This window comes from Salmo trutta, chromosome 32 (assembly GCF_901001165.1).
Source record: "Salmo trutta chromosome 32, fSalTru1.1, whole genome shotgun sequence".
Lineage (NCBI taxonomy): Eukaryota > Metazoa > Chordata > Actinopteri > Salmoniformes > Salmonidae > Salmo > Salmo trutta.
The window spans coordinates 7,169,226-7,185,000 of record NC_042988.1 but is presented as its reverse complement, the minus strand read 5'-3'; the positions used below and the strand labels follow the sequence as shown (position 1 = coordinate 7,185,000).

The 15,775-nt window shown below is 43.3% G+C and overlaps 1 protein-coding gene across 2 annotated transcripts in view; it reads right to left on the bottom strand.

Annotated features, from left to right (window-relative positions):
* LOC115170939 (corticotropin-releasing factor receptor 1) overlaps positions 1 to 15,775 on the bottom strand; it is a 183,312-nt gene that overhangs the window by 92,309 nt on the left and 75,228 nt on the right. For both annotated transcript variants that reach the window (XM_029727338.1, XM_029727339.1), the window contains one exon: positions 7,309 to 7,428. In XM_029727338.1, coding sequence (XP_029583198.1) covers positions 7,309 to 7,428 — 120 coding nt within the window. The remainder of the gene's footprint in view (positions 1 to 7,308; positions 7,429 to 15,775) is intronic.

The window sequence follows — 15,775 nt, the reverse complement described above, 5'->3', positions numbered from 1 at the left end:
ATGGCCTTACTGAAGAGCTCAGTGACTGTCAACGTTGCACCGTCATAGGTTGCCACCTTTCCAACAAGTTTGTTTGTTAAATTTCTGCCCTGCTCGAGCTACCCCGGTCAACTGTAAGTGCCATTATTGTGAAGTGGAAACCTCTAGGAGCAACAACGGCTCAGCCATAAAATGGTAGGCCACATAAGCACTCAGAACAAGATTGCTGAGTGCTGAAGAGCGTAGAGTGTAAAAATCGTCTGTCCTTGGTTGCAACACTCACTACCGAGTTCCAAACTGCCTCTGGAAGCAAAGTCAGCACAAGAACTGTCAGTCGGGAGCTTTATGAAATGGGTTTCCATGGCCGAGCAGCCGTACAGAAGCCTAAGATCACCATGCGCAATGCCTAGCGTTGGCTGGAGTGGTGTAGAGCTCGCCGCCATTGGACTCTGGAGCAGTGGAAACTCGCTCTCTGGAGTATTGACTCACGCTTCAGATGCCAGGAGGATGCTACCTGCCCCAATGCATAGTGCCAACTGTACAATTTTGTGTAGGAGGAATAATGGTTTGGACTCGGCCCCTTAGTTAATCTTAATTAAGGGTACATCAATTTTAGACGATTCTGTGATTCCAACTTTGTGGAAACAGGTTGGGGAAGGCCCTTTCCTGTTTCAGCATGACAATGCCCCCGTGCACAAAGTGAGGTCCATACAGAAATGGTTTGTCGAGATCGGTGTGGAAGAAGAGCCCTGACCTCAACCCCATTGAACACCTTTGGGATGCATTGGAACACCGACTGCGAGCCAGGCCTAATCGCCCAACAATAGTGCTCTCGCGCTCTTTCCCTTCTCTCTCCCTCTCTGTCCCTCTCTCTCTGGCTGTTTAACTCTCTTCCTCTCTCTGCCTCACTCTCTCTGACTGTTTAACTGTATTCCTCTATTTTACTCTCTAAAATGCAAAAGTGTTCATATACACTTGTCATGCGTCCCTTTCCTTGGTGAGGATTAAAAAGACCCACAGCTAGGCAAATGTTTGAGGATAATGTTTGAGGATAATCTCTACAGACCAGACAGCGTGGAACGGTCGTTCATGTGCTGAAAGACTACTGTAGCTCTGCTGGAGTCACTTTTATTGATAACTTTGACACCTTCTGGAAACAGAAGATACTCTACAGGAATGACAGAGTCCATCCAAATCACCTTGGCTCCTGGACTCTGTCCACACATTTCAAGGCTGCGTTGAAACAATGACTGGTAAATGATCCAAGACCAGCTCAGTTAATCCCTACCATTGTGACAATGAGTCGTCATAATGCTGCATCAAATGCACATGATCTTAGGGGCACTGTCAAACACAATAGAAGTAATTCAATTTATGTATCCCTAATTGCACCGAATACATCTGTTTATCCTACAGATATTGTAAGCAGTATTCATGAGCCTATAAACCAAAGTTACACTGTTAGCACTGAGGTGTTGTGCAATTGTAGGAAGACCACTTTATGCAGCTCACCCTGCACTATCACCTCCAATGTCAACAACATGAGTAAGTCTACCTCTGATAAGCTTCCCAGTAAAGCATTAAAAACAATCAAGCAACCCAGAAAAGTGCTAAAAATAGCCCATATTAACATAAGCAGCCTAAGAAACAAGGTCCATGAAGTCAATAACTTGCTTGTAACAGATGACATTCATATTCTGACTATCTCTGAAACTCACTTAGTTTATGTTCATCACCTAAAGCCCATTCTTGTGGGAAGCTGCTATAGACCACCAAGTGCTAACAGTCAGTATCTGGATAATGTGTGTGAAATGCTTTATAATGTATGTGATATCAACAGAGAAGTATATTTTCTGGGTGATTTTAAATATTGACTGGCTATCATCAAGCAGCACAGGAATTAAATCATCAATATGTATTGATCGCATCTTTATTAATCCTGCAGATATTTGCTTTAAAGCGGTATCCAAATCCATAGGATGTAGTGATCACAATATAATAGCCATATCTAGGAAAACCAAAGTTCCAAAGGCTGGGCCTAATATAGTGTATAAGAAGTCATACAATAAGTTTTGTAGTGGTTCATATGTTGATGATGTAAAGAATATTTGCTGGTCTGTGGTGTGTAATGAGCAACCAGATGCTGCACTTGAAGCATTTATGAAACTACTTATTCCAGTTACTAACAAGCACGCACCAATTAAGAAAAGAACTGTAAAAACTGTTAAATCCCCTTGAATTGATGAGGAATTTAAGAATTGTATGGTTGAGAGGGATGAGGCAAAAGGTATGGCAATTAAGTCTGGCAACCCAACCGATTGGCAAACATACTGCAAATTAAGAAATCATGTGACTAAACTAAATTTAAAAAAAATAAACTACACCATGAAAGAAAGATAAATTGTGATAGTAAAAAGCTTTGGGGCACCTTAAATGAAATTTTGGGAAAAAAAGCCAACTCGGCTCCTTCATTCATTGAATCAGATGGCTCATTCATCACAAAGCCCACTGATATTGCCAACTACTTTAATGACTTTTTCATTGGCAAGATAAGCAAACTTAGGGATGACATGACCGCAACAAACACTGACACTACATTTCCAAGTATATCGGACCAAATTATGAAAGACAAGAATTGTACTTTTGAATTCCGTAAAGTCGGTGTGAAAGAGGTGAAAAAAGTATTGTTGTCTGTCAACAATGACAAGCCACCGGGGTCTGACAATCTGGATAGAAAATTACTGAGGATAATAGCAGACGATATTGCCACTCCTATTTGCCACATCTTCAATTTAAGCCTAGTAGAGAGTGTGTGCCCTCAGGCCTGGAGGGAAGCAAAAGTCATTCCGCTACCCAAGAATAGTAAAGCCCCATTTACTGGCTCAAATAGCTGACCGATTAGCCTGTTACCAACCCTTAGAAAACGTATAGAAAAAATTGTGTTTGACCAGATACAATGCTATTTCACAGTAAACAAATTGACAACAGAATATCAGCATGCTTATAGGGAAGGACACTCAACAAGCAGAGCACTTACACAAATGACTGATGATTGGCTAAGAGAAATTGATGATAAAATGATTGTGGGGCTATCTTGTTAGACTTCAGTGCAGCTTTTGACATTATCGATCATAGTCTGCTGCTGGAAAAACTTGTGTTATGGCTTTACACCCCCTGCTATAACGTTGATAAAGAGTTACTTGTCTAACAGAACACAGAGGGTGTTCTTTAATGGAATCCTATCAAACATAATCCAGTAAGAATCCAAATAGCTGTTTCAGCCATTTGCTTTTTAAACTTTTTAGTAACGACATACCACTGACTTTGAGTAAAGCCAGAGTGTCTATGTATGCAGATGACTCAACACTATACACGTCAGCTACTACAGCGACTGAAATGACTGCAACACTCAACAAAGAGCTGCAGTTAGTTTCAGAGCGGGTGGCAAGGAATAAGTTAGCCCTAAATATTTATAAAACTAAAAGCATTGTATTTGGAACAAAACACTCACTAAACCTCAACTAAATCTTGTAATAAATAATGTGGAAATTGAGCAAGTTGAGATAACTAAACTGCCTGGAGTAATCCTAGATTGTAAACTGTCATGGTCAAAACATATTGATGCAGTAGTAGCTAAGATGGGGAGAAGTCTGTCTATAATAATGCGATGCTCTGCCTTCTTCACAACATTATCAACAAGGCAGGTCAAAATCTCCTGGCTGAAAGTGGAGGACTACTTTTATTTATGAGAGGTATTGACATGTTGAATGCACTGAGCTGTCTGTCTAAACTACTGGCACACAGCTCGGACACCAATGCATACCCCACAAGACATGCCACAAGAGGTCTCTTCACAGTCCTCAAGTCCAGAACAGACTATGAGAGGCACACAGTATTACATAGAGCCATGACTACATTGAACTCTATTCCACATCATTTAACTGAGGCAAGCAGTAAAATTAGATTTAAAAAACAGATAAAAAACACATTGTGGAACAGTGGGGACTGTGAAGCAACACAAACATTGGCACAGACACATGCATACACACACACAAACACACACACACACACACACACACACACACACACACACACACACACACACACACACACACACACACACACACACACACACACACACACTATACATACACATGGATTTAGTACTGTAGATATGTGGTAGTAGTGGAGTAGGGGCCTGAGGGCACACATTGGGTTGTGAAATCTGTGAATGTATTGTAATGTTTTTAAAATTGTATAAACTGCCTTAATTTTGCTGAATCCCAGGAAGAGTAGCGGCTGCTTTGGCTAATGGGGATCCATAATAAAAATAAATACAAATGTGCAAAGTATTCATTCTCATGAGCATAGCTTTCACATGTATGTACCAGCCCATTCTCTTTGTCTCTCCCGCTCTCTTTATCTTTCCCCTCCCTTCCCATTGTGTAACCAAACGGTCATATTGGGTTAGTCCACTAGTAATCGATAATCTATACTGTGTGTGTGTTTATGTAATTCTGTGTGGTTATTTAGTTAGTTAGTAAATAAATAATTAAGACAATTTGTGTTTCGCTGATTCATCATTTAGGCTCGGGTTCGTGCATATTTAGGAGGTCAACGACGTTCAGAATGAGACTGATATGAGGAAATGATTGATTATTGACTGTTATGATATTGAGATATTCTGATTAATTTGGGAAATGGTGACTCATTAAACAAACTTTTCCTGTGGTGCCCCAAGTTACCAATGAGTTAATTGTTACATGATTAATTTAATCAAGTAATAATTATAAATACTATTATCACATGAAGCGATACTAACCATAATGTCATTACCGGAAAAACAGCAGAAATTGCGACAAACGCTCTCCAAAATCAACCATTGGGCGCAGGCCTTGTAAAGGTTCTCTCCAGTTTAGCCCTGATGTATCACCACCAGAGATTGGCATTGGTCCAGTACCGCAGTGCTCAGCAGAAGCACGAGCAAGAAATGGTTGATATGAAGGGACAGGTGTAGAGAACTGGGAAGCTAATAACAAAGGAATAAAATTAAAACATTCTGCTAGCCGAGGAGCTGCGTTTGAAAACTGAACAATTAAAAGTAATTGCTAAAGCTTATGATGACGAACGAGCACAAACTCTTCAACAAAATCGTTTTCTACAGGAACAAATCGATTTAGCGGAAATTAAATATAATGAAGTCCACGCTAAACTAGATAAATCTCTTGAGTTATCTACGAACAGGAACACCCAACTTGATAACATGCATGCAGTTTTGATGAACGTTACTCAAAGCAAAAATATTCTAGTCGTAATGCTGCAGACCAAAGACAATCAGTTGAACACAATGACAAAGTTGGATGAGAAATCGGCAGATCTCATTGAAGTCGCTGACCAAATGAATGATGCGAGAACAGGTGATGAAGATGGAAATATTGATTTCTAAGCAAGCGAAGGAAATCTCATCACTGAATCTCTCGCTCCGTACTCAAGACCGTACGCAAACCATGACAGATAAGTATGAGGCCGAACAGAGCAAATGCGACATTCACGTGTCTAAAATAAGTACTCTAAGCGCCCAAGTAGACTCTGCTACACAGCAGAATACCACCCTGAGATACCATCTGGAGAAATTCCAGAGCAGTCACGCGCTACAGCGTGACTACCCAGTCAAGCAACCGGAGCTCGGTACTCAAAGGAGTGAAGACGAAAGAAGGTTTCAGACTTTGCCTCCATCATGTGTCCTTCAGTCTTCTTCTCTTGGCCTTTCGGCCCCAATTTCCCCACAGGATGAAGCCAACCTTCTCCGCCCGTCTTGACAAACTCGTCAATGACTTCTATACCTTTGACCCTATTTCTGGTAAGCCAAACGATACGGAGATATTCCTAGCAGACATAGAGAACGCCTTGGATGGCTGCCCAAACACTATGGGATCTGACAAGGTTTAACTGTTGAAGCAAACGTAGAATAGACACGTGACAAGGTTAATTCGTCTACAATAGCAACACGTGCAAAACGACTACGCTAAACTTTTTATGGTGGTTTGAAACTCGCAGGAGAATTTCAAGATTTCAAGATTGAATCCACCAGAGGGGGACTATCATGACTCCCTCCCCTTGGTGAGGATCAAAAGGACTCATCAGCTAGGCAAATGTTTGAGGATAGCCAGACCCCCCCCCCCCCCCCCCCCAGGAGAGGAGAGGGGGGAGTTGGGACGGTTTTAAACTTTCTCTGTATTGCATTGCTGTATGGAGAAGTTAAAAATCAATTTGTTACAAAAGAGAGAGACTGTGCCCCCAAAATGTCAACATCAAAAGACTGGTCGGTGGGGTGCCACACAATAATCATGTCATATCATTTAGCATTTTGTCGTGTCATTACAGATCGTATAACAAGATAACTGTATCTTTAAGAGATTTCACAATGTAGATTCTAAATGTTATAAATGTTATAAAACTTATATGATTAAATATGAAACTATTTGTGAAAAGATAGCAATGTGATAGCAAAACCTTTTTGAAATCGGACAACGTGGTTAGATTAAGGAGATGTTTATCTTTCAAAGGGTGTAAGATAGTTGTATGTTTGAGAAATTTGAATTATGACATTTAATTGTTTTCAAATTTGGCGCTCTTGATATTTCACCTGTTGTTGATAGGGTGTACCAGGGGTGGCACGCTTGCGTCCCACATAGCCCCTAGAGGTTAATCCACTAGGGACTTTTCATTTCATTATGTTAGAAATCGCTAATCTATTCTGTGTGTGTGTTTATGTAATTCTGTGTGATTATTTAGTTAGTAAGTAAATAAATAATTAAACCAATTTGTGTATCGCTGATTCATCATTTAGGCTAGGGTTCGTGCAAATTTACGAGGTCAAAAACGTTCAGAATGAGACTGATTTGAGGAAATTATTGATTATTGACTGTTATGATATCGAGATATTCTGATATATTCTTGAGTTAATTCGGGAAACGGTGATTCATTAAACAAACTTTTCCTAAGGTGCCCCAAGTTACTAATGAGTGAGTTGTTGCATGATTAATATAATCACGTAATAATTAAACATGGGTAATTATTCGGTAAATAGCATGTCATCACATGAATCATAGGCACGTCGCGACACACTAACTTGCACAGATGTACAAAGATTTATTCGGATGTTTGCATCTGCATGTATACGTGTGTGTGTGTGTGTGTTTGTGTACTGTATGCGTCTTAAGATAGGCCTGTATAAATAAACAATAGCTAAACCCTGATAATCGATATACAACTATGGATATTGGACAGACACGCACAAATAAGCATTGTCAATAGGGCTCTACTCACTGGTGGTGTTGTATTTGACACCATAGAACATCTCTGGACATGGCCGTGACACCCACTCCCCTGCAGTGCTCTTGGGCCAGCAGGTGCCGATGGGATCGATGGACATGTTACAGAACAGGCCTGAGTGACAGAGAAAGGACGGAGGGAGATAGCGAGACAGACACAAAGAAGGGGATCACAAAAGGAAAGAAAGAGAGAGAAAGACAAGAGAGAGGACAAGAGAAAAAAAGCCAGCATTACAACCAGTGGACTTGTGTCTGTGATTGTGGATGGGACAGAGGTTAAATGAGCGCAGTGTCACAGCTGTCTAACAGAAAGTAGATGATAACTAAAGAACAGGACATGACCACTGTGACCTGCCTAGCAGTGCTTACAGATAACTGGACCTGGCGACAGCAGGGTCGACCACACACACGCATGGTCACAGACGTTGTAACCATGGCACCAGTCATCAACTGAGCTGCAGCCTCAGGGCGTGTCTAGCTGTATTCAATTATAATAACCCATAACTTTTCTAATGTTTAAACATTGTACATTTTGGAAAGTTGTACCATGTTAGCCCATTACATTTCCATCCTTCTTGTATGAGGCGATGTTAAATAGTAGGAAGTCACTGCTTTGTTTAGACCACCCCTCAATCTATAAATGCCAACAATTACATGAATAATGTTGATTGAAAGTTTGATTACAAATACTTGAAATGTGCAAAATAAAAACTAGGATTACAGTTGCAATGCTGTAATGTATACTCACAATACAGCTACACTGTATCTGACTAGACTATGTAAGTACCATTTAAATACATGGTTATAGTGCCACCTCATATAAAGTGGGAAGCCAATTTCTTTGTTGATTTTTCCCATCTCTGTAAACGTGGCATTGTAATACAATGCGATGGCAGTCAAGATAGGGCTTGTTATTGCCTGTGGAAAAATTATGGCTTCAGTTATGATTACAAACATATTACAATAACCTATTACATTTAATGATATACTGTACTGTGTCTGAGCAACAATCTGTTTGCACTCAGGTGAAAAACTCATTGTATGAATTTTCTATTTACTGAAAATTGTTTCCTTAAAAATCATTGAACATGTATATTAACATATTAGTAAAAGATCCATGTTGTGTCACCACCATGGGATGGGAGACAGACAGAATGAAGTGTGATGTAAACAGAGAGGTCTACTTTCTTGAGGACCTGAATATTGACTAGTTTTCATCAAGCTGTCCACTCAAGAGGAAGCTTCTCATTGTAACCAGTGCCTGTATTCTGGTTCAGGTTATTAATCAACCTACCAGGGTGTTTACAAACACTACAGGAACAAGATCATTGGTCACATTTGTACTAATACTGTAGAACTTTGTTGGATACAGTGATCACAATATAGTGGCTAAATCCAGGAAAGCCAAAGTTCCAAAAGCTGGGCATAAAATAATGTAAAAGAGATCATACAAACGATTTTGCAGTGACTTATTTAGATGATGTTAAAAATGTTTGTTGGTCTGATGTGAATCATAAGGAGCACCCAGATGCTGCACTTGATGAATTTATGGAATTGCTCCTTCCAATTATTGATAAACATGCAGATGTTAAGAAACTGACTGTTAGAACTGTTATGGCTGCATGGACTGATGAGGAACTGTATGGTTGAAAGAGATTTTTTATTTTATTTGTATTATTTCACCTTTTTTTAACTAGACAAGTCAGTTAAGAACAAATTATTATCTACAATGACGGCCAACATCGGCCAAACCCTAACCCGGACGACGATGGGCCAATTATGCGTCGCCCTATGGGACTCCTAATCACGGTCGGTTGTGATACAGCCTGGAATTGAACCAAGGTCTGTAGTGACGCCTCTAACACTGAGATGTAGTGACTTAGACCGCTGCGTCACTCATGAGCCGTGATGGGGCAAAAGGAGTGGCTAATAAGTCTGGCTGCACATCTGACTTACTGCAAATTTTGAAATTATGTGACCTAAGCCAAGATCAATTATAAAAAAAATGATGAAAAAACTTTGCTGTACTTTAAATTAAATATTTCATCGAATCAGGTGGCTTATTCAGCACAAAACCATTTGACTTTGCCAAATATTTTAACCTTTTTGGGATAGGGGGCAGTATTGAGAATTTTGGAAAAAATATGTGCCCATTTTTAACTGCCTCCTACACCAACTCAGAAGCTAGAATATGCATATTATTGTTCAGGTTTGGATAGAAAACACTCTGAATTTTCTAAAACTGTTTGAATGGTGTCTGTGAGTATAACAGAACTCCTATGGCAGGCAAAAACCTGACAAGGTTTCAAGCAGGAAGTACCCTGTCTGACAAGGAGTCGTGCGTCTTGCATCTGTTTATTGAAAAGTAAGGATCTTAGCTGTAACGTGACAATTCCCAGGGCTCCGATAGGCTCTCAGAACCCGGGAAATAACTGAAGGTTAACGAGGCAGCCTCAGGCTGAAACACATTATCGGCTTTGGCAAGTGGCAGCTCAGAGGACCTTTGAATGAGGCGCGTGCACGATTCGCTCCTGAGGAGAAATTTTATTCGGCTGTTTAGGCTCAATGCATATCCCGGTCGGAATATTATCACTTTTCTACGAGGTAAATGGCATAAAAATTGGTTTTAAACAGCGGTTGACATGCTTCGAAGTACGGTAATGGAATATTTAGACATTTTTTGTCACGCCAATGCACCATGCGCGACACCGTGATGAAGCATTCTGATAGTGTCTAGAACTCACGAACAAAACGTCGCTGTTTGGATATAACGATGGATTATTTGGGACCAAACCAACATTTGTTATTGAAGTAGAAGTCCTGGCAGTGTATTCTGACGAAGAACAAGCAAGGTAAGAACATTTTTCTTATAGGAAATGTGATTTTGGTGGAGGCTGACCTGGGTGTGTGTCTAAATAGCTAGCCCTGTGATGCCGGGCTATGTACTTAGATTATTGCAAAATGTGCTTCATCCGAAAAGCTATTTTAAAATCGGACATATCGAGTGCATAGAGGAGTAATGTATCTATAATTCTTAAAATAATTGTTATGCTTTTTGTGAACGTTTATCGTCAGTAATTTAGCAAACTGTTAGTAAATTCCCCGGAAGTTTGCGGGGGTTATGCTTTTTCTGAACGTCACATGCTAATGTAAAAAGCTGGTTTTTTGATATAAATATGAACTTGATTGAACAGACATGCATGTATTGTATAACACAATGTCCTAGGTGTGTCATCTGATGAAGATCATAAAAGGTTAGTGCTGCATTTAGCTGTGGTTTGGGTTTATGTGACATGATATGCTAGCTTGAAAAATGGGTGTGTGATTATTTCTGGCTGGGCACTCTGCTGACATAATCTAATGTTTTGCTTTCGTTGTAAAGCCTTTTTGAAATCGGACAGTGTGGTTAGATTAACGAGATTCTTGTCTTTAAATAGCTGTAAAATAGTCATATGTTTGAGAAATTGAAGTAATAGTATTTCTAACGATTCAAAAATCGCGCCACTGGATTTCAGTGGCTGTTACGTAGGTGGGACGAGTTCGTCCCACATGCGCCAGAGAGGTTAAAGATTTCTTCATTGGCAAAGTGGGCAAACTTAGGCAGGAAATACATCGTACTGATGCATAAAAAAAACTAATAATGAAAGAAAAGCATTGCAAGTTTGAAATTTGTAAAGTTAGTATGGGAAAGGTGGAAAAATGATTGTTAACGATCAATAATGACAAACCTCCTGGCATCGAGGATGGTAGCTGACTCTATAGCCTTTCCTATCCATCATATCTTGAATCTGAGCCTAGAGGAAAGTATTGTCCTCAGGCCTGGAGGGAAGCCAAAGTCATTCCGTTACGCAAGAGTGGTAAAGCGGCCTGTCACCTTGCTGTCGGTTCTTAGCAAACTGTTGCAGAAAATGGAGTTTGACCAAATACAATGCTATTTCTCTGCAAACAAATTAACAACAGACTTTCCGCATGCTTATAGAGAAGGGCCCTCAACATGTACTGCACTGACACAAATGAATGATGATTGGTCAAAATAAATTGATAATAAGAAGATTGTGGGAGTTGTACTGTTAGATTTCAGTGCAGCCTTTCGTATTGTTGACCATAACCTGTTGTTGGGAAAACGCATGTGTTATGGCTTTTCAACCTCTGCCATAGTCAGAACTATCTATCTAATGGAACTCAGAGGGTTTCCTTTAAATGGAAGCTTCTCTAATGTCAAACATGTCAAGTGTGGTGTAACACAGGGCAGCTCTCTAGGCCCTCTATTCTTTTCTATTTTTACCAATGACCTGCCACTGGCATTAAACAAAGAATGTGAGTCCATGTATGCTGATGATTCAACCATATATGCATCAGCAACCACAGCTAATGAAGTCACGAAAATCCTTAACAAAGAGCTGCAGTCTGTTTTGGAATGGGTGGCCAGTAATAAACTGGCCCTGAAGCTCTCTAAAACGAAGAGCATTACATTTGGTACAAATCATTCCCTAAGTTCTAGACCTCAGCTGAATCTGGGAATGACAGGTGTTGCACTTGGTGTTATCTTAGATTGTAAACTGTCATGGTCAAAACATATAGATTCAATGGTTGTAAAGATGGGGAAAGTGATGTCTTTTTTTTAACATTTTTGTCACTCCTGCATTTCCCGTGGTGCTGGACTTACCCTGGTTGGTCTGTCATGACCCCACTATTTCGTGGCAACAGAGGGCTCTCAAGGGGTGGTCACGAGAGTGCTCAGCGAGGTGTGTGGGGGTTTCCATCGGTGTGACTATGGTGGAAAGTCCAGACCAGGTCTCCACAGTGCGCATCCACTCAGAATATGCAGATTTGGCTCTTGCCTTCTGTAAGAAGAAGGCGACTAAATTCCCACATCGTCGACGGGGGGATTGTGCAATAAATCTCCTGGTAGACGCAGCACTTCCCAGGAGTCACGTGTATCCTCTGTCACAGGAGGAGACGGTGGCTATGGAAACATATGTCTCCGAATCCCTGGGGCAGGGATACATTCAGCCTTCCACTTCACATGCCTCCTCAAGTTTATTTTTTGTGAAGAAGAAGGATGGGGGTCTGCGCCGGTGTATTGACTATCGAGGTATCAATCTGATCACTGTGAGGTACAGCTACCCGCTGCCTGTCATCGCCAGTGAGATCGAGTCAATGCGCGCTTCTTCACAAAATTGGATCTCAGGAGCGCTTACAACCTGGTGTGTATCTGGGGGGGACGAGTGGAAGACGGCATTTAGTACCACCTCAGGGCACTATGAGTACCTCGTCATGCCGTACGGGTTGATGAATGCTCCATTCCAAGCTTTTGTTGACGAGATTTTCCCAGGACATGCACTGGCAGGGTGTAGTGGTGTATATCGACGACATTCTGATATACTCCGCTACACGCGCCGAGCATGTGTCCCTGGTGCGCAGGGTGCTTGGTCGACTGTTGGAGCATGACCTGTACGTCAAGGCTGAGAAATGTCTGTTCTTCCAACAGTCCGTCTCCTTCCTAGGGTACCGCATTTCTACGTCAGGGGTGGAGATGGAGAGTGACTGCATTTCAGCCTTGCGTAATTGGCCGACTCCCACCGTGGTAAAGGAAGTGCAGCGGTTTCTAGGGTTTGCCAACTACTACCGGAGGTTTATCCGGGGTTTTGGTCAGGTAGTAGCTCCCATTACCTCACTGCTGAAGGGGGGACCGGTGCAGTGGTCAGCTGAGGCGGACAGGGCTTTTGGTCAACTGAAGGCTCTGTTTACCTCAGCTTCCGTGCTGGCTCATCCGGATCCCTCTTTGGCGTTCATAGTGGAGGTGGACGCGTCCGAGGCTGGGATAGAAGCAGTGCTCTCTCAGCGCTCGGCCACGTCACCAAAGCTCCGCCCCGTGCTCTCTTTTCGAAGAAGCTCAGCCTGGCGGAGCGAAACTATGATGTGGGGGAGCTGTTGGCTGTTGTCAAGGCTCTGAAGGTGTGGAGACATTGGCTTGAGGGGGCTAAACACCCTTTTCTCATCTGGACTGACCACCGCAATCTGGAGCACATCTGGACGGCGAGGAGACTGAACCCTCGCCAGGCAAGATGGGCTATGTTCTTTACCCATTTTGTTTTCACTCTATCCTACAGACCAGGTTCCCAGAACACTAAGGCAGACGCACAGTCCCGGATGTATGACACAGAGGACCGGTCCATGGATCACACTCCTATACTTCCGGCCTCTTGCCTGGTGGCACCGGTGGTGAGGGAGCTGGACGCGGATATCGAGCGGGCGTTACGCACAGAGCCCACTCCCCCCCAGTGTCCAGCTGGGCGCCTGTACGTTCCGTCTGCTGTCCGCGACCGTTTGATCTATTGGGCCCATACGTCACCCTCCTCTGGTCATCCTGGCATCGGTCGGACGGTGCATTGCCTTAGTGGGAAGTATTGGTGGCCCACCTTGGCCAAGGACGTGAGGGTTTATGTTTCCTCCTGCTCGGTGTGCGCCCAGTGCAAGGCTCCCAGGCACCTGCCCAGAGGGAAATTACAACCCCTACCAGTTCCACAACGGCCATGGTCAAACCTGTCGGTGGACTTCCTGACGGATCTTCCTCCCTCACAGGGCAACACCACGATCCTGGTCATTGTGGATTGGTTTTCTAAGTCCTGCCATCTCCTCCCTTTTCCCAGGCTCCCTACAACCCTACAGACTGCAGAGGCCCTGTTCACACATGTCTTCCGGCACTACAGGGTGCCTGAGGACATATTTTCTGATTGGGGTCCCCAGTTCACGTCCAGGGTCTGGAGAGCATTCATGGAACGTCTGGGGGTCTCTGTCAGCCTCACCTCAGGTATTCACCCCGAGAGTAATGGGCAGGTGGAGAGAGTAAACCAGGATGTCGGTAGGTTTCTGTGGTCATATTGCCAGGACCGGCCGGGGGAGTGGGCGGCGTTCATCCCCTGGGCAGAGATGGCCCAAAACTCACTCCGCCACTCCTCCACTAACCTTTCTCCTTTCCAGTGCGTACTGGGGTATCAGCCGGTTCTGGCACCTTGGCATCAGAGCCAGATCGAAGCTGCTGCGGTTGACGAATGGTTTAAGCGCTAGGAGGAGACCTGGGACGCCGCCCATGTGCACCTACAACGGGCCGTGAGGAGGCAAAAAGCGAGCGCCGACCCCCACCGCAGCGAGGCCCCGGTGTTCGCACCGGGGGACCAGGTCTGGCTCTCGACCCGAAACCTGACCCTCCGCTTGCCCTGCCGGAAGCTGGGACGGCGGTTTGTGGGGCCATTTAAAGTCCTGAGGAGACTGAACAAGGTATGCTACAGGTTACAGCTTCCCCCAGATTATCTTATTAATCCCTCGTTCCATGTGTCTCTCCTCAGGCCGGTGGTGGCTGGTCCACTCCAGGAAGCTGAGGTGCGGGAGGTTCCTCCGCCCCCTGTGGACATCGAGGGGGCCCCGGTGTATGCTGTTCGAGCCATCCTGGACTCGAGGCGTCAGGCAAGGGGCCTTCAGTACCTCGTAGAGTGGGAGGGGTACTGTCCGGAGGAGAGATGCTGGGTGCCGGTGGAGGACGTCCTGGTCCCTTGGTTGCTGTGGGATTTCCATCATCTCCATCCGGATCGCCCTGCGCCTCGTCCTCCGGGTCTTCCCCGAGGTCAATGTTGGCGCGCGGCTGAGGGGGGGTACTGTCACGACTTCCACCGAAGTCGGTCAATCTCCTTGTTTGGGCGGTGTTCGGCGGTCGACGTCACCGGCTTTCTAGCCACCGCCAATCCACTTTTCATTTTCCATTTGTTCTGTCTTTGTCTTCACTCAACCAATTACTTGTTTATAATTTAACCCTCTGTTCCCCATATTGTGTTTGTGAGTGATTGTTTATTGTAATTCGGTCCGTCTTTGTGGGCTCGTGATGTTACTTTGTAAATTTGTCTTTTTGAGTAAATTACATTGATTACTCATATCTGCTGTCCTGCGCCTGACTCTCTACACCAGCTACACACAGGACCCTTACACAGTCATAGGGTTAAGTGCTGTAAAGACATACCTAGTTAAGCTGCAGCTGGCCCAGAATAGAGTGGTCCAGATGCAGAACAAATTAAAGGAAATGTACAGTATTATACAGAGCCATGAGTTCATGGAACTCCCTTCCATCGTATATAGCACTAGTGAACAGCAAACCTGGTTTCCAAAAACAAATGAAGCAACACCTCACGACACAACGCCTCTCCCCCAAGTGACCTACTTGTTGTGTGTATGTACTGATATGTGTAAAGATGAAGTCTGAAGTTTACATACACGTAGGTTGGAGTCATTAACCTCTGGACGGGACGGACATCCAGCGAAAAATCCTATCGCCATTAGCATAACAAAATTTTATATTTTTCTTTTTCAAATATAGGACTATGTTATATCGTTTTATAGATACACCTCTCCTGAATTGAACCACGTTGTCCAATTTCAAAAAGGCTTTACAGCAAAAGCAAAACATTAGA